General features: G+C 32.6%; 2 protein-coding genes and 1 long non-coding RNA gene across 3 annotated transcripts; all 3 read left to right on the top strand.

Annotated features, from left to right (window-relative positions):
* The first annotated feature begins 4,808 nt into the window (after positions 1-4,808).
* Positions 4,809-5,672, top strand: LOC130976276 (proline-rich receptor-like protein kinase PERK9). Its single transcript, XM_057901095.1, has 2 exons — positions 4,809-5,025; positions 5,202-5,672. The coding sequence occupies exons 1-2, from the start codon at positions 4,929-4,931 to the stop codon at positions 5,456-5,458; spliced, it is 354 nt and encodes a 117-aa protein (XP_057757078.1). The 5' UTR covers positions 4,809-4,928; the 3' UTR covers positions 5,459-5,672.
* A 3,277-nt stretch (positions 5,673-8,949) lies between these two features.
* On the top strand, positions 8,950-13,656 carry LOC130973049 (uncharacterized). The gene is made up of 3 exons (XR_009083994.1): positions 8,950-9,174; positions 10,008-13,242; positions 13,363-13,656. It is a non-coding gene; the product is annotated as an uncharacterized LOC130973049 (long non-coding RNA).
* Positions 13,657-14,168: 512 nt separating this feature from the next.
* Positions 14,169-22,552, top strand: LOC130973575 (uncharacterized). Its single transcript, XM_057898170.1, has 2 exons — positions 14,169-15,771; positions 16,043-22,552. Exon 2 carries the CDS (start codon positions 16,996-16,998, stop codon positions 22,201-22,203), a length of 5,208 nt encoding a protein of 1,735 aa, XP_057754153.1. The 5' UTR covers positions 14,169-15,771; positions 16,043-16,995; the 3' UTR covers positions 22,204-22,552.
* The last annotated feature ends 2,205 nt before the right edge of the window (positions 22,553-24,757 follow it).

Raw genomic sequence — 24,757 nt, forward strand, 5'->3', positions numbered from 1 at the left:
GTATATTTCAGGGATTTTTACTCCAACAGAACAAAGATATACTACTCATGAAAGGGAAACTCTAGCAGCAATTAAATCTCTTAAGAAATGGAAAATTGATTTACTACCCAAAGAATTTACATTAAGAACAGATTCAAGTTACTTAATAGGTTTCATACGATATAACTTAAAAGTTGATTATAATCATGGACGATTGGTAAGATGGCAATTATTTTTGTTTCAATATCCAATAAAAATTGAATATATTAAGGGTGACAAAAATGTTATTGCAGATACATTAACAAGAGAATGGAGTTCGTCTACAACGCATTAGATCAAGAAATTCAGAAATACGAACAAGAACTCGAAAAATGCAAGCATTGTCAGCAAATAAGGACACAGATCCAATCCCTCAAGAAGGTCATCGAAGCAATGAAATCAACACAACAACCAAAACCATCAGAGTTCAGCCAGCTAAGCGTGGTGGACAAATCAGGTGAAGAAAAAATTCCAGAAAATAAAACAATTGCTGAAATTATCAAAAAATCCACCCAAGATAAAAAATATTATGTAATTTATAATGGCCCCATGAAAGGAGTATATGATGCCTGGGAAAAAGCAGCACCATTTACACATCAATCAAGGATAATTCATAAAGGAGGGTTTTTAACACTGGAAGAAGCAAAGGAATCTTTCAGGGAATATGAAGCTCTTCATCCAGAGCAAACCCTAAAAAGAGCAGATAAAGCTCCAATTCAAACCCAGAGAACAGGAATAATAAGAAACATTCCTACAAGGGCTGAAATCAAGGAAAAGAAAAGGGTCTGTAGATCAAATCTCAGAGAAACCCTTAACATAGTCCTGAATTGGACTGAAGAAAAAAGGGCAACCTTGGGATATTATCCTATTGCCAAAGAACAGCTAACAAAGCTGGTTATATTTCCAGATGCTTCCCCATCTGACACCTATCAATTTTTCCAGTATGGATTAATTGATACAATTTTAATTTTTAATGATTTGAAAATTATTAATGAGTTTCCTGCAGGATTCATTGATGCAGTAAAGAGATTTGAAAATATGATTGACAACGTAAATCCAAGGGATATATCCCTAAAATTTACGAATAGTCAACCTATTTTTAATGAAGAAGAAGAATGCTTGGTTCCAGCACATCAAGTAATCTTCATGTCCGTCTTCCCAGGAAACTTTCAACCAATTGATCAAGTTCAAGATTTAACAATCTACAGTCATGAAGGAAGACTAGCCAGCACACTAGCAAGGGTCTTCGAAAGAACTCAAAAGATAACAAGGGAATCTCACACAAGAATCAATTATAAAAGCAGAAATACTTTGCTTGTGTCCAGTAAAAAGAATGAAATTGAGGAAAGAGAGATGAGACTCTTAGTGGAATTTGAATCAGCATTGTACAACTTATCTGGACTCTTAGAAAAGCTCCCCGAAGGGATAAAGAGGAATCTCTGCTATTTGATAAAAGACAGAGAAGACCACAAGTGCCAGCTATGTGTTTCAGAGTTATCTGAAAAAAACAATAATGAAACGGAATCAACCCACATGATAAAGGAAGAAGACAACGCATCTGAAGGTCACATAATGAAAGAGGAGGACAGCACATCTGAAGCATCTCTCAACATTATTGCATAGTGACGTAAGCGCTTAGGTCATAGAGCACCAACAATGTAGCTGGTGCAAGATAATAAACAATGACGTAAGCAATGACGTCATAAGAAGGGTAAGGATGAGAATTGTCCATCAGACCCAACCATTATAAATAGGTTGCTTATGCAATTGTAGAAGACATCAGACAATAGAAAGTAGGAAGCTAAGAGTACTCATATGCTAGGAGAGCAAGGAGGAAGCTGCCGAGGCGATTCTATAGTCTGAAGAAGAATTCCCTTAGGAAAAACCAATTCTAAACTCCCCTCTGGAGTTAGTATCTACAATCTCCCCTCTGGAGATAAAAACATCTTATGTAAAATATTCTAAATAAAGGAAGTTTTTCTCCAGAAAGGTACGCCTTTATCCTAATCTCTTAGTTATGAATTATTTAGAAAGTTTAGAATTAACGGAAGAATCTGATTATTATAGATTATCTGCCTTATTAGATAATGAAAAACAGGTTGTTCTAAAAACAGAATTAAATCTCAAATCAAATGAAAATTTTAATAAACAAAATCTTTTAAAAGAAGTTTTTAATAGAAAAAATATAATATATTATGGAAAAATTCAACTTGAAGCCCCTATAAAAATAAAATCCGCCAATGGAGAACTTGAAATAGCTTTGATAAATGATGAAAAATTGAGTAAACAGATTGAGAAAATTAAGGATCAACAAAAAAGATCTAAAATTGGATGGATCCATATTAGTACTATACAAGTCCTAATCAAATCTACATATATGAAAGGAATTAATTCACCAATAAGCTTAGCAATCTGTGACAAAAGAATTACTGATGACCCAATAGATCAAATAATTGGAATTGTTCATGAAAACTTGGCAAACGTAAATGTTAAATTTAATGCCCATCTTGGATACGCTATACCTTTATCAACTGAAAACCTTGGAAGATCTATAAGTTTGGCTTATAAATTTCATAGAAAGAATCTAATGGAACAAGATGATGAACCATTTTCAATTACATATGTAATAAATTATGCTTTAACAAATAGCCATTATAGTATAATATTTAAAAATAGAGAAAGAATTTATGTTGATGAATTATTTCAGAAAATTGTAAAAACAGAAATACCAAAATATAAAGCTATTGAAAACCCAGTTCTATTATTAAAAGAACCATCAGAAAAATTAGTTTCATCAAATTTTCAAATAAGAGAATCTAAAATTAATAGCCCTTTAAGTTTATCTAAGTTAAAAATTAAAGAAGAAAATTCTGAAATAAAAGAACTAACAAAAAAGGTCGAAAAATTAAATGAAACCCTAAACACTAAATTATGACAATAAATAAAGAAGAAATATATGTAACTTATCAAGATAAGAAACAAGAGCTATTTGAAAGAGAAAATCGTTTGAATTATTTACAGTTTTCTGAAATAAATCTAAGAGCATTTGAAGCCTTAAAAATAATCTATGACAGGTTGAAAAGAGAAGTTGAAGAGCTAGAAAAATTAATAGAATCTCTAGAAAATAGTGATGAATCGATGATAGAATTTGCAGAAATTTTAAATAATGAAACATAAAAAGATTGAAAAACCAGAAAATAAAATAAAAAGAGAAAGGACGAGAAAATTAAAAAGTAAAATAAAGGAGTATAAAAGGAAATTAAATAATCTTCAGATTGAAATTGATGATCTTATAATAAAAAGGATAGAAATAAGAATAAATATAAACAAATTGGAATTAAACTTAAAAAATTTATAAATGCTTGGAAAACCATATTATGACTTAAAAAAATTAAAGTTGTTGAAAGAAAAAATGGAGAATGAAATTGAAAAATTAAACAGATATTTAGAAACAAGAGAAAGTGTAGAAATAAAAGAAGTTATTGAGGATTTGAGAAATTATATTAAAGAAAAAGAGAAACAGATAAAAGATTTTATATACAATAATCCATGCAAAAAAAATATTATAAACTAAAACAAGATTGAAAAGTTAAAAGATGGTCAATACTTTAGATTATGGATTTGCAAATTATTTTTTATCAAAATCCGAAAAAGAAATTAAAAAATTAGAAAAGTCGACGTTAAAAATTGGTATCAGAGCCAAGTTAACGATTAAGGATAACACTTTCTCTTTAAAGCAACACTTTTAGTGATACGCTTTTAAATCAATAACAACCACAAGATGAAAAACATCTTTACAAAAAGTTAAATTTGACAACTTTACCGGAGCATCCACCTTATAATAATAGGTAGAACACTTTATTTTTGTACTGTATACTTTATTCTTTCAAAAATTTATTGTTCACTTCAATATTAGTTCTCTGTATTTTCAATTATTCTTATTTTCTTTTCTTGCCGTTAGTTCTTTCTTGTTCTATATTTTCTTAGTGTTTATATCAGAATCTTCATAATTTTTTCAGTCAATGGCAGAATAACATTAGATAATAATATGTTGTCATATTCATAAAGACGAGATAGCGTGGCGCTATCAATTAATATTAATTTTATTGTCTACTAATAAATTTCTAATAACATTATATTATTATAAATCCAATTTAATTTATATTTGAATCAAATCAGATTTTAGGTCTTTTTATGTGATGAACCTATTTTTATAAAAAAAATATATTAATAATAATATTTTTAACACGTCTGATCTTTTTTTAGTTTTGCTTAAATTTTTTGCAAAGTCTTTCTCTCTTTTTTTTATCAGCATTGCACTATTTTTTTGGTGGTCAATAAAAACAAATTCTACAACTTAAATTATAAAAATTTTAATATGATATTATAAAATTACTTTATCATAATAAATTTAAATTAATAAAAAAATAAATACATATAAAAAATTATATCTTTAATATTTTATCAGCAAATATTATATTCTCATGTCTTAGGATAAGATAGTAGCTTTTGACCATCTACTTAAATCCACATAAATAAATATTTAAAGTATCATATTAATTAATCCGTCATATTACGCTGACCAAGTCTTTCCATTAGTTTATGTGTTTTTGCTAACAAGTACTCTTTAGAATATTAATTAAAATTACTATTAATAAATTTAAAAGAAAAAAACATTTTTATTAAACACTTTAATTAATTAGTAATTTTAGGACATTTGTTAACATCACTCTTATTAATGTATTAAGTCTATTATTTAGACTTTATCATCTATATGCATAATTGAATCCCTTCCCTCCACTTCATACGCGGTTTAGGGGCAATATAAATACGCAACAGCTTGGGATATATAGTCATGCAAAAAAAAAAAAGAAAATATAAGTGACAACATATACACAATAAATCATAGCATGAAGGCCATTTTTATTGCATTCTTACTTTTGGCATTCATGGCCTTCCTACTCTCTTCAACTACTCTAGCAGCTCGAGAAGTTCAACCAATCAAAAGTAAGATAGAGTACTCCTTAAATTAGTTATACTAAGTAGGTGAAAATTTAGGTTCAGTCATCTAACGACTCTCAATTATTAATTTCACGTAAAGTTGACTGCATCTTAATTTCCACCATACTAAGTATAGTATTATGTGGCTACTAATTAGCTAGTAAGACATAATTTACTTGCAGGTGATGAGGGAGGGTATAGAAGAGGAGCAAGACCTGGAGAAGCACCTCCACCTCCTCGTCCCAATCATCTTATTGGTGTTCGTCCTAATCCATATGGAAGAGGAGGAACACACCATCCACCACCTCCTAATCCTCCTGTCTCTGTTGCTAATCGCTATGTTTATGGAACAGCACCTCCTAATCCTATGGCCAATACTCCATATAGAGGATGCATTAATAATCCATACACGCGTGGTTGCTCGCCACCTAATAATTAAGCCTTAATTAATAATTGATCGAGGTCGTCTAAGAACAAACAATAATTCATATTTGTTAATGTTGCAAGTGTGAGGAGTGTAAGAAGATAATTTCATATCAAAGAAAGCAAAGAAAAATAAGGAATTTATAAGATGAGAAATTCATTAACTTATTACCTTAAGGTTTTGAGTTGAATGTGATATCTTATTATCTTATGTTCTATTATTTGATTCCTTCTCAAAATCTTCCAAATAATATCTTGTCATCGTATATGTAAAATTAGTTAAATTTTTTAAATTATTTTAAAAAAATTTATTATTAATTTCATATAAAAATAAGTGTACGATCAGTTTTGATGATGTCCAAATGCATAATATGAACTCCTTGTTCTATATTGTATGCACGTACCAATTACCAGTGTGTATGCTTTTATTTTACTAGCCAGTAGAATAAGCGATCTCGAGCTTTAATTTTCATCGGGGGAAAGGAGTATTAGCTTTTTATGTTTAATTAATCTACAATAATATTTGGTCAAGGTTAAGATTTGTTCGAAAATTTTATTTTTAAATTGGTAAATCAGGTAGAGCACTACTTTATGTAGATTATGCACCAATAATTTAATTTGGCGGTGATGAAGGGTATTATTATGAATCTTAATTATTACTAGAAATTTAACTACTTTTCAATGAACGTAAAAAATAAAAAGATAAATAAAAAAGCATACTTTTGAAATGGAGGAATTATCAATTTGAAAATCTAGTTAACCTTAACCAACGTGCTTAGGGCTGTATTTGGTTCTAAAAACAAAATAAAATAAAATATTGATAATAAAACATAAATAATAGAGATATAAAAATTAATATTTTTATATTTTTATAATAAATTATAAAAATTTAATTTATTTTTTTAATTAAAAAAATAATTATAAAAAATTAATAAAAATAAAAAAATTATATTTTTTGTTAGTATTTTTCTATCCTTTCTATTAGCAGAATAAACGTAAAATACATTAATTTAATATTTTTAAACATAATATTTTTAATTATATTTTATTTATTAAACATAATTTTATATTTTTATGTCTCGTGTTAATAAATAAACACAACCTAAAGGAATAAGCTATAAAGTATAAACCCGAAACAAAATGAAAGATCGCGGTAGAAGTTATCAAATTTTTACGTTGAATATAATGCTTGTTAAAATCATATAATAAATTAATTCAATTGATTGAGTATGACATGTTGTTGATTTGTCTATTTAAAGATTTTTCTTTTCGTATTGAAGAGGAAATTGATTAATCAATGACGATGTTAAACTTCACCCGTTTATGAGTCTTCTTTGCAAGTCTTCGGCTTTGTCATTTTATTAGTCAATGGAAAAATAATGACTACACACACAATATATATATGAGTAATATACTAATATCATATCCAAACAATATGACTAACAACTAACAAGTGATTAAATTGAACTTGAAATTTAATTTTACATAATACATATTTAAAATTTCTTTATTATAAATTCAAATTAAATTTTAAAATCAAATTTTATCTTGTAAATACTTTAAATACATGTATTTGATAAATTTATCAAGTATAGTTAATAATACACATTATTTTTGTCATCTCCTCTCTGTATATATGTACAGTGACGAATTCAAAAAATTTTGTTAATAAGGACAAATTATATATAATAAGATACTTTTTAAGATAAAGTGTACTTTTTATTCTTAATATTTATATTTTTTAAAAAATATATCTAATATTTAACTGTATTTAATTTTGTTCTTAATGTTTTTGATTTGTATTAAAATTATCCCGGCCCTAGATGTCAACTTATATAAAATGTTAGGAATAAATTGAAAATTTTTAGAAATAGTTTTGACACAAATAAAAAATATTAAGAATAAAATTGAATGAATAAAAAATATTAGAGAACAAAAATTGAATGAAATTAAATATTAGAAATATTTAAAAAAATACAAATATTAAAAAAAATATATTTTATCCTAATTTTTATAATTATATTTTATTATTATAAAATAAAATTTGAAATTTTTGGTCATTGTCTATAATATCTTATAAGACTTTTTATTTTAAATTTTAAAAATATCTTTTTTACTAGAAGAGGTTGATAAATTATTTTGAAATTTAAATTCTAATGATAATGATTTTTTTAATATTTCTTTGTTGCTAAAAAAGAGATTTATAAGCTTAAATTAATTTATTAATAAATATCAATATTATAGAAATATAATTTATAATTTCACAAAAAAATTACAAGTATAATATAAATATAAAATACTCAGCAAACTAATCATAAGAAAAAAATACTAATAAAATTTTATTATACAATAGCCATTAACCAAAAAATAAAAATATTACACGGTAGGATAATTATAAAACAAATGTATAATTTAATAAAATAAAAATTACAAAAAGATAAGAATAAATTTTTAATTAAATAAAAAAATATAATAGAGAAAATAGAAAAATAGAAAACTGGAAAAAAATAAAAAATAGCAGCGAGAAAGTTGGATTCAGGAATAGTTAGAATTAGGGTGGCTTATTTTGACTTTTTATTTTTTATTATTATTTCTTTAATTATTTTTTATTAAATAGTTAAAATTAAATTTTATATATTTATAAAAAAATTTAATTAAATATTTTTTAATAATATTATAGTTATAAAAAATGGAATCAAAATTATTTATATAATAAGATAACTAAAATTTAATATATATATATATATTACTTGAGAATTTTATAAAACTCAATGAGACCGGACACTTGCCCCACATGCCACTAAGAAAATCCATCTTTATAAAGTATAAACATAATGGTGCTATCAATTAATATTAACTATTTTTATTACTATATAATTTCAGACGTTCCAAAAAAAAATTATTATTTTCCTTAAACATATGTTCTTTAGTTTTGGAAAATTATTTTAAAACTTAAAGAGTCTATCAACGACCATTCTTTATATATATTTTATATATATTTTCGTTGTCCATATAGTCAAGTCACCTTGAACATCTATCACTGCACCATAATTAAAAAAATCCTTTAAACTACACTGAGCAATACGCATCATGCTGCTACTATAATATCTAATCTTTAATTTCTTGGCACTATAAAAAAATGCATGATGCATGATGTCGCAGTTATATTTCCATGCATGCAAATCAAAACGGAAAATGAGGTAGACAACGTATGGTACGTGGCTACAAAATAAGAAACTAAAGTATTTAATTTAATACAAATTAATTTATTCGAATAAAACATTGTGCATGACCAATTCAACTAACTAATTACGTACCAAACAATTTGAGTTGATGAGTGGCTAACATTAACATAACGTTATTTGGGACGACTTGACCATGAAATTAAAGTAACTTGGTGATACGATCCACCACAGATTGATCTATAGAGTGTATGCTGGTTTATCAAAATTGTCATTAGTTTCCATAGTCTAAATGAATAGGACGCATGTGGCTACTAATATGCAAGATAACATTGCAAGGCATATATACTTGAATACCCTTCAATATTGTGATACTATAAATAGTTAAATACTGAAGTGTAGTCTCATCTTCACTCACAAATAAATATTTCCTAATTAATAATCATATCATATCATAAGATGAGGCCAATTTTTTTTGCAATATTCTTGCTTTTGGTTTACGTAGTGTTCCCTCCCTCCTCAACATTTGCATATTCAGTAGTAGAGAAGCGTAAGAACTCTCATCTTATCTCCTTCCTAATCATTTATAGAGTGTTATTACTTATTAGAGATATGAGCATTTAATTTTAGAAGAAATAAAGAATCTTAATATAAGTTTAAATTTAAAAATTTAAAAGAAAAGATTTATGTTAAATTCACGTTTCAAATTTAAAATAAGCTCCTATATATTTGTAAAAAAAGAATATATATATATTGAAACTATAATTATTTAAGTAGAGAGACAATAGATGTCTATAAATAGTTATAATTAATAGATACTATATACATTAGGACATCTCTACATGCTTGGTCTTTGAATTTTATTATTTAAACATAATTTTAAATTAATCTTTCATAATTTTTTGTTTGAATAAATTAGTTTCCAATTATTTAGAATAATAGATAAATTAATTTCCAATATTGTTTAAAAATAACAAATTGGTCTTATCTTTTTATAAAAAATAATATAATTGAGAAATTAAATTATTTAAAATTTTAACAGATATTTAATTTATTTAATATTTAAAAAAATAAAAAATAATTTTTTATTAGTTAAAAACTTAAGAGTGCATTTAGTTTGTGTTTTTATTTTTAATGATTTTTTGTTTTTTAATTTTGCAAAAAAAATGTGAAAATAGAAAATAAAACAAAAAACACAGATGAAAATAAAAACACAAACCAAAATATCCTAATATGTCCGAAACAAAAATTATTAAAAATTAATTATGAACTTTATTAAAAAAATATTAGAGAGTCAACATTTTTAGTTAAAAGAAGAAAAGGTTAATTAATATATAAAAAAAAGTGTCAGCTAATTTAAATTTGTGTTATTTATATATGTAGGAGGTGATGAGAGAAGAGTATACAGAAGAACATATAGATATGGAAGAAGAGGAGGAGCATTACATCCACCTCCTCCTCCTCTTCCTGATTTTCCTATTGGTCCATCAGGAAGTAATTCATATGAAGAAGTATATCATCCAAAAAGACCATATGATCCACGTGGAAGAAATCCTCCTCCTAATCCTATTGCCAATACTCCATATAGAAGATGCATTAATAATCCATACATGCGTGGTCCTTGCTCACCACCTAAGCCTTAATTAATTAGTTAATACTTGAGGTCGTCTTAGGAGAAATAATAATATAATTCATATCAACAATGCTAGGAACCAACTGATAAATTAGAGGTATCGGTGACTTTAACCGGATATTGCTACTGATAGGCACACGGATGTTTCTTTTTCTTGTAAATTAGATGGTTTTAGATATGATTTCTATATTTCATGTGTTACGCATTAATAAAACATAATTAATTATATAGAATCAACTAATTAATGATCAAAACATCTGTTCCGTGATTCTCTCCTATCACTAACATATCTTCCCTCATATTTTGAACGTGGTCAACAATAATTTAAAAAATAAATTAATAAAACTAATTATAATTAATTATATTGTTCCATTCTTAATTGATTATTAGTTGGTTCATATACTTTTCCAATTCATATTAACTACTGTTTCGTTTTGTATGTTTTTTTTATTGGCTGCTACGTAGAATAACCGACCTCATCATGTATTGATTTCAATTTCTTTTTGTGTGTACTCTTTTGAGTTTGTAATAGTGCTTCAGAAATAAAAACCATATATTGGGCTTCAATTATCAGAGGTTGGCTTTTTCTTTTTTGTTTGATTAATTAATTAATCTAAAATATTAGCTCAAGGTCATTAAGATTTATTCCAAAATTTCATTTTTATATATTGGTGAACCTAAGAGCACTATTTTCTGCTGCTACTTAGATTTCCTTTTCTCTTTGGAGCATATATAAAATAACTAGAGTAGTAGAAAAATAATTTTTCTATATATGACCCATCATAAATCACTAAAATTAGAAGATAGTTTACTCAATTTTGTTAGAAAATTAAATCAAGTAACAAAAGTTTAGAAAAGTCAAAGGCAAAATTCAATTTGAATTCAAAGTGGTTACAAGTTCATGGTTCATCACCAAGATTCTACAAACTTCTTGTGCAATCTATCAACTTGCATAGATTAGAATTTTCATGAAGCATGGTTAAAGAATTGAAGAAGCAAAGTTTGAGTTGAATACAATAATCATCAATTGGCTAGATATTGCTAGAAGCTAATGTTGGAAGCTTGAAGATTTTTGAAGAACATTCAAGAGAGTAGTATAACTACAACATTCTACAACATTAAAGAATTCAAAATCAAATTGAATTGAAATTAGAAGATTATAGAAGCTACAATGCAAGTTGAAAGAAGATTCATGAAACCAAGTCATAAAATGGTAGTCATTACAAAATTAATTTGTGATTCATAAATTATTATTTTAGTAGGAAGCATTGCCTATATAAAGACACATATGCCTTGTGTATTGTATGTGTGTTCATAATGAAATGGGTATGTTTGTAAAAATTCTCTCCCTTGTTTTATGAGTGTTAGTGAGTTTGAGAGATGAAAAATATGATAGCGTCGTTTATATGAGTGATCCTAGAGCCAATATAGTGTGGGTATTATACTTACAAATTTTGTTATTTTGTTTTACAAAAGAAAAAGAAAAAATCAATTACATGCTGACCATATCAAAATAAATAACTAATAAATATAGTTTCTTGGTTTGAATGTTTGAGTGTTACAACTATTTATGTTTATGTGTGAATAACCCTTTCTTGGACTACTACCTATGTGTAAACAAAAATCTTTTCGCCCGGTACTTGAGCTTTAATTTGTGAGTGATTTGTATGAAGTTTCGTTGTGTCATATGGAAATATATATTACCAATGAGTATACTTCCATAACGTAAAACGTCTTTTTGTAAAAATATATATGTGTCGTATATTATTAGACGTATTAATGAATAAGTTATTTTTGAACTTTTTAACAAATTAGAATAAAATCAATTTTTTTATAACAATAATAATAAATTCAATTTTTTTAAGAATTTAATTATATTTTTAAATTTTTAGAAATTTAAATGTTCGTAAAATAAAAAGTCAGGGATATATTTATTTTTTTTTATCAAAAAATTAAAGATATTTGATTTAGATTGTATAATTCGATCAGATCAAATCGGGTCTAATAATTATAATGCAAAAAATTAAGTTTATTGTTGTTGCTATAATAAACTGATTTTATTCTAATTTATTAAAATATAAATTAACCAATTTAACAAAAATGTCCAATAATAACATGACATATATGAACATTTAAAAAAAAAAACATTTTTAATATTTTTATTAAAGTGGTCTCTATTACAAATATAACTAATTTTTCTTATGCCATTATATGAGAAGCTAGTTAGTTGTGGATCGAAAAGGTGCATACGGTTCGATTTGGCTCGAAGATTTGTTCCAAACTTAAAAGTATTTTTATATATTTTGGTCTGATCTTGAAGTAGTTCGCAACTAATTTGCGAAAAAAAAAATCACCCAAAAAACAATTCAACCAAAATCGAACAAAATCAAAATATATAAAACAAAAAATTAATACAAATAAAACAAATTAAAAAAATATCTTTAAGAATATGTTAGATCAACTATGCTATTAATTAAAGAAATCTGATTTTAATAATAGATAATATATAAATCTTGATGAATATTTGATAATAATTTTTTATTCTCTCTATCACTCCCTTCTAGCTAACTAACGATTCTACATCAATAAATATCTAAAATATCATATTAATTAACCTATCATAATACACTGAGCATATATCAAATCTTTCCATTAATTTATGTTTTCTCTATAAGTCCTCTTATTAATTGGAATATTAATTAAAATTACTATTTAAAAAAAATTCTATAATTCTAGAGGCATAATTGAAATCCCTTCCCCCCACTTCATAGTTCATACACGGTTATGGACAATATAAATACACAGCAACTTGAGATATAATGATCGATATATAACCACGCAAAAAGAAAGAAAATATAAATGACAAGGTATATCCTCTATAATCAAGCATGAAGGCCATTTTTATTGCATTCTTACTTTTGGCTTCCATGGCCTTCTTGCTCTCTTCAGCTACTCTAGCAATTCGAGAGATTCAACCAATCAAAGGTAAATTAGTTAGTATGAGAATCAATTTGAATTGGTCTAATAATTAGTACACTAATCTATTTAAATAAGTGTCAATAATTCGAATTCTGACAAAAAAAAATGTATAAATATTATATGCAGGTGATGAAAAAGGATACATAAGAGCAAGTGATTCATATAGATTTAGAAGAAGAAGAGGAGGAGGACCACGACGACCTCCACCTCCACCTCCACCTCCTCCTAGTGCTGTTGGAAGTGATTTATATAGAAGAAGAAGAGGAGGAGGAGTTCCACCTCCACCTCCACCTCCACCTCCACGTTCTAGTGCTGTTAATAATTAAATTAATCAAAGATTACTTCTTCTTCTACTTTATTAAAGCATATATATGAGCTTTCATTTTCAGGGAAATAAAGCTGCTGTTTTTTTATGTTTAATTAATTTTGCAGTAATATTAGCTCAAGATTACTTAAAATTTATTCCAAAATTTTATTTTTAAATTGGTGAACCAAGAGCACTATTAATTTTTTTTGTAGATTTATGCACCAATAATTTATTTCGGCGATGATCAAGAGTATTATTATTATTATTACGAGTCTAACTATTAAGAAAGCAATTATTTTTCAATAAACTTAAAAAATATATAAAAGAGACAGCTTTAATTTTCTGGGGAATAAAATGACAAAATATATAATATGAATTATTTAGTCATATTTTTGAACTAAAAAATGAAAATAAATAAATGAGTGATCCCTTTTCATGTCAGAATGAATATATTCTTTAATATACTTCATAACTCTTTAAATTAACTAATAAAAAAATTAGAGTACCGATTTTTTTTTAATTTTTAATGTTTTATCTTAAATTTAATCATGAACTTTGATTAAACATTTTAAAACAACAAAATATAAAATATACAATTAAGCAAATAATTTCTTCTTAAATTTTTAAAAATGATATATTAATTCTAACATATTGTGTTAATGAGATCTCTAGTTATCAAAATAATAAAAAATATTTATTTTTCAAAGAAAAATGGCCAATAAAAATTGCGGCATAGCTAATTGATTAAACTGTTTGACATTTTAAAAATAAAGGATAAATTTAGCTAATATATTAATTTAATTTTATTAAAAGTTAATTTATTCGAATATAAATTGTCAACGACCAATTCAACTTACCAAACAATTAAGGTTGATGAATGGCCAACATAAGTACATAAGTACATAACATGTATTGTTTGTGACGACTTGACCAATGACCATGTAAGTAAGGTGGTAGGTACAATTCTTTGTTATAAATTTAAATTTAAATTTAAATTTAATTTCAGTATTTAAAATAAAAATAATTAAATTAATTTAGATAAAATTCAATTTAATTTTTTTTTCAAAATCAATTACAACTAAAATATATCAAATTTAAAATTTTATCTTATTAAATTTTTACTTAAAACTTAAAATATATCTAAAATAATTTTTTAATTTAATAATTTTTTCTAAATTTTTTCGCTCATTTTATTTCAATACTTTCCATCTTTTAATACATACACTCTCTTTTTTCACTACCTTTATTCCCTTTTTTCTTTCTCTTTTTCCACCACTTTTATTCTTTTTCTCTCTTTTTTTTCAACTCATATATATATATTACATACCTTTTTTAAGAAGATCTATTATAAATAAAAAAAATATCCACACATATAAATTTTAGGTGTTTAATTAGTTGTTATAATTTATTATTAATAATTATTTTTTTTTAACATGCTATGTCATTAGACCACTCAACAAATTAGTTCTTAATAATTTATGTTTACTTTTTGTAGTTAGTTTATTGTTAGAATTAATTATGAAGTAGAACTATTTAATTTTTTTAATTAATAACAATATTTGTTAAATTTAATATTTTTAGATTAATCTAATTTTTATTTTTTTAAAAGAATAAACAAATTTTAGTTCAATAAAATTTTTAATTATTTTATATAATTTAATAAGTAAGCACATTTATTATTTAAATATAATATTATATTAATAAAAATTATCTACTATAAAATTTTAATTTATTTAATAAATATTCCAAATATTAAAATTCAATTCAATTCTAACTGAAACTTAATTTCATACTATTAAAAATTTTTAGATTGTCTAAATTATCTTCATTAATTAAAATAAATAAACAAAAGTTTGGTAGGTACGAGCCGCTATAGATCGATCTTTAAATTGTATGTGGGGCTATCAAAATTCTCACTAGTGTTGTTAGTCAAAAAGAGAATAGGACGCATGTCTCCCACTAATATGAAAGATAAGATTGCAAGACATATCTACTTGAAATAACCCTTCAATCTTGTAATACTATAAATACATGATATCGCTATGCATAACTAAGGAAAATTGAAGTGTAGTCTCTCTCATCTTCACTCACAAAAAATAAGTATTTTCTAATAATCAAATCATATCATAAGATGAAACCAATTTTCTTTGCAATAATAATATTCTTGCTTTTGTTTTCCGTAATGTTCCTTCCATCGTCAACACTTGCAGCTCCAGTAGTAGCGAAGCGTAAGAATTCTCATCTTATCTCATTCCTAATCATTCATATAGTAACATGCCCTAGCTAAATTGAGAGATAATTAACTAAATTAATATAATTAAAATTTTAATAGATAACAAATTAGTTTATCTAATATTATCATAAAAAAAATAAAAATCAATTTATTAAATTTTTTTTTTTTGTCAAAGCCTATGTCCAAACAAAAAATGTTAAAAATTAAATTAGAATATTATTATTATTATTATTATTATTATTATTATTATTATTATTATTATGCAGGAGGTGATGAATACAGAGAAGCAGCAGCTTATATTGGAAAAAATTCATATCTTAGAGCAGCACATCCACCCCCTCCTAGTCCTCTTCATATTATTCCTCATCGTCCACGTCTAAAACGTAGAAAACCTCCTCCTAAACCTGTTGCCAGATAGAGGATGCAATGATGATTACACGCCTATCTGCTCTGATCTCCACCTAATAAAGCCTTAATTAATTAATGAAAGTATTTTTACGGATGTATCTAATAAAAATATTTTTTTTATAGTTGTTTTTAATAGAAATATTTTTATAGATGTATTTTTTATATGTGTCACTTTATACATATGTTTAAAATATAATAATAATCATTATTAGCAATAAATTAACAGATTTTATATTAGTACCTGTTCATACCCTGGCCCAATACAAAGGCCCAGGTCCAACTAAAAAGGCCTAACCTGAAGGGTTGAGCCTAGCTAAAGTACCGACCTTCACATAAGAAGTCGGTATCAACCACGACTTGGTCTAAAGAAGTCGGATGTGAGATCAGTTGGCAGATAAACACTCATTCAAATGAGTAACCGCCCCTAAAATCTCTCTAACCGCTTCATAAAGCCATATCTTAACCTCCCCAAGATAATAAGGACGGTTAGCGCCCTAAAGATACGGCACTACACCAACGGTGGTTATTGGCTCACCACTATAAATACACTGACACCCCTCAGGTATCTCTAAGTCCAATACTCTCTAGACCTGCTTACACTCTCGCTAACTTAGGCATCGGAGTGTCTTTGCAGGTACCACCTCCCATTCACTCACGAACACAAGTCGGACGGAGCCTCCCGAGTTGCAGATCCACCCGGAGTTCTCCTCCTTCACACACTTGGGCCATCAAACGCCATCTATCTAATTAATCTCCGGTTACCTACCGTAACATTGGCGCCGTTGCCGGGGACCCGAGAGATCATCCATCGATGGCGGATAGATCCCACGAAGAAGGCCATGCAGAAACAGATTCTGAACAAGAGAATCTAGACATGGGTAATGACAATGGAGACATGGCCCAACATCGAGATAATGACCAACACAGAGAGGGTACCTCCGGAGTGAAGAATCCGAAGGTAAATTCCTCAGACGGGCGTGAGTCAGAAAAGAGCGGACCGCCCCACGTAACCGAACTGATGGAGTTAGTCCATAGCCGCCTGGAACAACTGGAGAAAGAGCGGGAGAAACAGAAGGAAACTGAAAGGTACCTCAAAGAGGAGATGGAACGGCGAAAAGAGTTAGAAAGAAAACTCTTACAGCTAGAATCCTCCCTCAAGAACTCCCGCGACGAACAAGAAAACCAACTCCCTGGCGGAGAAGATCCTTTCAGCGAGGACATAATGAGGGCAAAGGTTCCAAAGAACTTTAAAAGCCCCGATATGGACCTCTATGATGGAACCACGGATCCAAAGCATCATCTGAGCAACTTTAAAAGTCGGATGTATCTAGCTGATGCCTCCGACGCTACGAGATGCAAGGCTTTCCCGACCACTTTATCGAAAGCAGTGATGAAGTGGTTCGATAGCCTCCCCCCGAGATCCATCACCAGCTTTGAAGACCTCTCAAGGAAGTTCTTGATGAGGTTCTCAATCCAAAAGGACAAGGTAAAACATGCACCGAGCCTCCTGGGAATAAAACAGGAGGTCGGAGAGTCTTTACGAGCCTATATGGAAAGGTTCAATAAAGCATGTTTGGAGATCCAAGACCTGCCCACAGAGGCAGTCATAATGGGGTTAGTCAATGGACTCAGAGAAGGTCCCTTCTCACAGTCCATATCTAAAAGACACCCCGTTTCTCTAAGTGATGTACAAGAAAGGGCTGAAAAGTACATCAACATGGAAGAGAATGCAAAATTAAGAGACCTGAGTTGGCGACCTGGACCCACTTCTTCATCTAAAGAGAGGGAAAGGGAAGTCAAGAAGAAGGAAAAACTCGGTCTCGAGAGGCCCAGGAAATATCACTCTTATACTCCTCTAAAGACTTCTATAGTGGACGTATACAGAGAGATTTGCAACACTGAAAGGCTGCCGCCCCCTAGACCTATTAAAAATAAAAAAGGGGGAAGCCGCAGCGAGTATTGCGAGTACCATAAAATATATGGTCACTCCACCAACGACTGTTACGACCTCAAAAATGTGATAGAAAAGCTGGCTAGAGAAGGTCGGCTTGACAGATATCTCATGGAGAGGTCGGACACCCATGGAAAGAGGAAGCGAGATGATATGGATAGAAGAGATCCGCCACCACAGACCCCAGAGAGACATATCCATATGATCTCAGGAGGGTTTGCGGGAGGTGGAATCACCAAATCTTCTCGCAAAAGACATCTCAAGAGAGTCTATCAGGTCGGGGAAGAGACACCCGACCTCCCCACTATCTCATTTACAAAGGAGGATGGGCAAGGGATAATCCCCGGGCATGATGATCCCGTGGTGATAACTATGATCCTAGCCAATGCCCACCTCCACAGAACCCTAGTAGACCAAGGAAGCTCGGCGGACATCCTTTTCAAGCCCGCCTTTGACAAGCTAGGGTTAGATGAAAAAGAGTTGAGAGCCTACCCCGACACCCTCTACGGATTAGGGGATACGCCAATAAAACCACTGGGATTTTTACCCCTTCACACCACCTTTGGAAAAGGGGAAAAATCAAGGACTCTAAGCATAGACTTCATAGTCATCGATGAAGGGTCAGCCTACAATGCCTTAATTGGCAGGACTACCCTTAATCGTCTTGGAGCAGTGGTATCCACTCCCCACCTTTGCATGAAATTCCCGACTCCAGGAGGAATAGCAACGGTAAGGGGAGACCAAAAATTGGCAAGGAAGTGCTATAACGAAAGCCTAAATCTGAGAGGGAAGGGCAAAGAAGTCCACACCATAGAGCTAGGCGGCACAAGGACCAGAGAAGAACTACGACCCCAGCCGGGAGGAAAGACCGAGGAGATACAAGTCGGTGAGGAGGAAGGAAAAAATACTTATATAGGAGCCAACCTAGGGGAAACCCTAAAACAAAGGTTGGGTGAACTCCTAAGAGCTAATTCCGACCTCTTCGCATGGAAGGCTTCCGACATGCCCGGGATTGATCCCGAGCTCATGTCCCACAAGCTCTCGGTTTACCCAGGATCCCGACCTGTACAGCAAAGAAGACGCAAGCTCGGCCCAGAGCGAGCCTCAATAGTAGAAGAGCAGGTACAGGCGCTCTTGGAAGCCGGCTTTATTAAGGAGGTCAAATACCCAACGTGGCTAGCCAATGTAGTGCTAGTCAAGAAACAGAATGGTAAATGGAGAATGTGCGTCGACTATACCGACTTGAACAAGGCATGTCCTAAGGACCCTTACCCTCTACCGAGTATTGATACCCTGGTGGATTCCAGCTCGGGGTACCAATACTTATCATTCATGGACGCCTACTCGGGATATAACCAAATCCCGATGCATGAACCCGACCAGGAGAAAACATCGTTCATCACACCAAAAGCCAACTATTGCTACGTGGTCATGCCATTCGGACTAAAGAATGCAGGAGCCACGTATCAAAGGCTGATGAACAAAGTGTTTTCCCCCCATCTAGGAAGCCTAATGGAGGTATACGTCGACGACATGTTAGTAAAAACTAAGCAAGAAGTCGACCTCTTAACCGACCTCTCACAAGTCTTCAGCACTATAAGGCTACATGGGATGAGACTAAATCCCACAAAATGCGCCTTTGCAGTAGAAGCAGAAAAATTTCTAGGCTTCATGCTAACACAAAGAGGGATTGAGGCCAATCCCGACAAGTGCAGAGCCATCCTAGAAATGAAAAGCCCGACTTGTTTGAGAGAGGTTCAACAGCTCAATGGCCGACTTGCAGCCCTCTCCAGATTTTTGGCGGGATCGGCACTGAAATCCCTTCCACTATTTTCTTTATTGAGGAAGGGATGCCAATTTGAATGGACTTCAGAATGCGAGGAGGCGTTCCAAGAGTTCAAAAGATTCCTAAGTCAACCTCCTATCTTAACACGACCAGTACCGGGAAAAGACCTTGTCCTATACCTATCCGTAGCAAACAGGGCTGTCTCATCAGCTCTGATCAGAGAAGACAAGGTCGGGCAACACCCGGTTTACTTTACCAGTAAGGTCCTACAAGGTCCTGAACTAAGGTACCACAAACTAGAGAAGTTTGCCTACTCCTTAGTGATAGCCTCACGAAGGCTACGACCTTACTTTCAGGCTCACACAATAAGAGTCCGTACGAACCAACCCATGAAGCAAATCCTCCAAAAGACGGATGTTGCAGGGAGAATGGTTCAATGGGCGATAGAGCTCTCCGAGTTTGATTTGAGATATGAAACTCGGACAGCAATTAAAGCCCAATGCTTCGCCGACTTCATTGCAGAATATGCAGGTGAACAAGAGGAAAAACCGACTACATGGGAACTCTATGTAGACGGATCCTCCAACAAGACAGGGAGCGGCGCAGGCATAATACTGGTAGATGGAAAAGGAACCCAGATAGAGGTTTCCTTAAAATTTGAATTTCGGGCTTCAAACAATCAGGCAGAATATGAAGCCTTGATAGCCGGATTAAAGTTAGCAGAAGAAGTTGGCGCTACAAAGGTGATGATCTACAGCGACTCACAAGTGGTGACCTCCCAAATAAGTGGAGAGTATCAGGCAAATGACCCCAATATGAAGAAATACTTGGAAAAAACCTTGGAACACCTTGGGCACTTTGCGGAAACCGAGGTTAAGCATATAACTCGGGATCTAAATAGCAGAGCTGACGCCCTATCCAAGTTAGCAAGCACCAAACCCGGAGGGAACAACAGAAGCCTGATTCAAGAAACCCTCCAAGAGCCCTCGGTATCAAAAACAGAAGATGAACAAGAGGTACTTGAGGTAGCCGGACTAAACCTCGGATGGATGAATCCCTTAGTCGAGTACCTGAAATTCGACATCCTCCCCAAAGAGGAGAAAGAAGCTAAAAAGATCCGAAGGGAAGCACAACATTATACTTTGGTGAGAAATGTCCTTTACAGAAGAGGGATATCAACACCATTGCTGAAGTGCGTACCGACCTCAAGAACCACCGAGGTGTTGGAGGAAGTACATAGTGGGATCTGCGGAAACCATCTCGGAGCAAGGTCGCTGGCCAGGAAAGTAATCCGAGCAGGATTCTATTGGCCGACCTTGCAGAAAGATGCCACAGACTTTGTGAAAAAATGCCAACCATGCCAGATGCATGCAAATTTCCACGTGGCTCCACCAGAAGAGCTCATCAGTATAACTTCCCCCTGGCCTTTCGCAAAATGGGGAATGGATTTGTTAGGTCCTTTTCCCCAAGCACCAGGGCAAGTCAAATACTTGATCGTGGGAATAGACTACTTCACGAAGTGGATAGAAGCGGAACCATTAGCCACTATCACCGCTCAAAGAAGTCGCAGGTTCCTCTACAAAAACATCATCACAAGGTATGGAATACCTTATTCCATCACCACAGACAATGGAACCCAATTTACCGACGCCACCTTCAGAAATCTGGTAGCCAGTATGAAAATCAAGCACCAATTCACCTCGGTGGAACACCTACAAGCCAATGGGCAGGCCGAGGCAGCCAACAAGGTCATACTGGCAGGATTAAAGAAGAGATTGCAGGAAGTAAAGGGGGCTTGGGCTGACGAGCTCCCCCAAGTGCTGTGGGCTTATAGGACAACCCCCCAATCCGCCACAGGAGAAACACCCTTCCGACTAGTCTACGGCGTAGAAGCCATGATTCCAATAGAAATCAATGAGCAAAGCCCAAGGGTAATTCTCCATGATGAGGTCGGAAATATACAGGGGCACAAAGAGGAGCTCGACTTGCTCCCCGAGATCCGAGAACGTGCCCAGATAAGAGAAGCGGCATTAAAGCAAAGGATGACTACCAGATACAACAAGAAAGTCATTCGAAGAACATTCGCTATAGATGACTTGGTCCTAATCAGAAACGACATTGGAATCAACAAATCAGGAGAAGGAAAACTCGCTGCAAATTGGAAGGGGCCATACAAAATCAAGGAAGTCTTAGGAAAAGGTTATTATAAAGTAACCGACCTGGACGGCACTGAGCTACCAAGGTCGTGGCATGCTTGTAATATGAAAAGGTACTACAGTTAGAAGCGAACTCTACTCCCTGATGTACTCTTTTCCCAACTTCATGATTTTTTCCCCAAAAAGGGTTTTTTCTGGAGAAGGGTTTTTAACGAGGCATCACAGTAGAGGCTAAGGGATAATATGCTATCAAGACCCTTAGTAGCAAAAAGGTACCTTCCCAATTAATAAAGATCTTTTTCATTTACTATGTCTCTCTTAATATCCTTCTTTATTTTTTATAAGTCTTTCTACGAAATGCGCCGACTTAAGCTCGACAAAACGTGAAAATCCCATGAACCGACCTAGATGGTCGTCAGGATAAAACGACGAGGTACAAGTCGGCGTAAAGAGGTTATATGAGTTGATCGTAAGAACTCGGGAATCATCCGACTCTTAAGTCGAAATGAAAATCCGAGTAAAACAAACTCGAAAGAGCTCCGAGTAAAAGAAAACCGAGCTCCGAGTAAAGGAAATACGCATCGCAAAAATAACCTAAGTCATGAAAAACTCATCAAAAAGCAAAGTTGAGTATAAAGGATACAGAAAAGAGATAGGAAAACCTGAAAAAAGTTTGAAGGCTGCATAAAAGCCCTTGAACGAAAAAGGCTCGAGAAAACAATGCAAGCAAACAAAAAGGTTTTCCCGAAAAGATCAAACATATCCAAAACAGAAAAGCATGTGCACGCCCGAGGTAACTTAAACCCTTATCCAAAAAAAGGGCACCTACTTTGTTTAAAAACCCTTATCCAAAAAAGGGCACAGATCAGAATATTTTGTTTACGGCCTTAAAAGGCCAGAAAGAAATTGTTCACAACCACCAACAGAGAAATAAAGTTTAAAAAAGGGGGGGACCCACAGGCCGGGCCCCCATATAGCCATAAAAAATATAAAGTTATCTTTTCAAGGGAGTAGAAGAATCACCACCTCCAGACTTCGGAGGGGCGCCACCAGGACCAGTCGGAGGAACGGAGGAAGAACTCGGAGCATCCTTAGGACGAGGAGGAGACTCAATAATCCTCTGCCCCCGAGTCTTCAGGTCTGACTCGGAAACGACCTCGGGGACAGGAGGATCAACGATAGCGCCATCGATAACTACCTTGTCAGGATGTAAAGGAGAAAGGTCCAAGTCGGGAGCGATAACTCTGACTTGTTCCAAGAAAATTCTCCAAGACTCCTCGGCGCCCTCGGCGATAGAGTCCTCCAACTCGGCGTATGCGTTCCGAGAATTCAGCAAGTCCTTCCTCACAGCAACAATATATATCTTGAAATAAACTGTGGTAGCTGTCTTGTGCTGTTTTCCTCAGATTAGCCTCCAAAGTGCATTGAGCCCGCAGCTTACTCTCCTCCTCCTTAAGGTGATCCCTCTCCTTCCTCAATTTATCCCTCTCCTCCTTCAACTCCCTCTCATGTTTTTCATACATAAGAAGCCTCTCCTCTAGCTCCTCAACCTTCGAGGATGCCCCCAGGGAGCTGAGGGGAGTCTTCTCAAAAATGTCCAAAAGTTTGCCACAAACACCCGCTGTCCTAAAACTCTCCTCGGCCATGGCGGTAAGGTGGTTTCGAACAGAAACATCATCCATACTTATAAAAGGATAGATGTTCTTTCGGACGAATGCCAGAGCATCCGCCTTAACCCCACCATCAAAAGAAGAAGAGCCAGACTCTAAAGTCTTGCGCTTCTTCTTCTCTGGCTCGGAGAGAGTTTGGGCAGAAGGAAGTGGTCGGGACAAACTTGAGGAGGAAATAATAATGGGTTGAGAGGGAGTACCCACATTCTTAGGAGGAGGAGGAGGAGGAGGAGGAGAGACGACTGTCTTGGCACCCCCGGACCTAGCCCGGGACTTTGCTTTAGCCTCCTGCACCCTTTGATAAGCTTCCTGAGCATTCTTCTTTGCCATATCTACGAGAAAAACAACCAATAGTTGTAAGTCGGCAACATTCAAGTCGGTAGAAACAACTCGGAAGCTAGGAATGCATGCACTACCTAATTGAGATTGAACAAAAGTCGGCGTCCCCTGGAGAATCTTCCTGGTATCCAAGTATGGGGCCCTCCCCCACGCTTCTCGGAAAAACCCCACAATGGCCGCCTCCACCTCATCCAGGTCATCAGGACCATACTTTTCACAAGAGGAAGGCGGCGACCAATAAAGGGGGAAGCGAGGGGAGGAACGCTCATCCAGGAAAAAGGGGTGGTGACCCTCCACAGATTGTACTTTGAAAAAGAAGTTTTTGAAGTCATGAAAAGACTCGTCGAAAAGGGTGAAAATTCTCCGACCTTGTATGGCTCGGAAGGATACCCATTGTTGTTTGTTGTTTAGCCCACTAAAGGGCTTAGTCATATGAAAAAGATAAAAGAAAATTCTCAAGGAAGTCGGAAAGTCCAGAGCGTGGCTAACAAACTGATAGATCTTCAAAAAACCCCAAGAGTTGGGGTGAAGTTGAGTAGGGGCAACTCTACAGTGTTGCAAAACAGATATCTCGAAATCCGAGAAAGGAAGAAAAACACCCAAGCGGGTGATCATGCATTCATACATAAAGAAAAAATGAGGGACCGCCTCATTTTCTCTCCCAAAACAGA

The sequence above is a fragment of the Arachis stenosperma genome, chromosome 4, assembly GCF_014773155.1.
Source record: "Arachis stenosperma cultivar V10309 chromosome 4, arast.V10309.gnm1.PFL2, whole genome shotgun sequence".
Classification (NCBI taxonomy): Eukaryota; Viridiplantae; Streptophyta; class Magnoliopsida; order Fabales; family Fabaceae; genus Arachis; species Arachis stenosperma.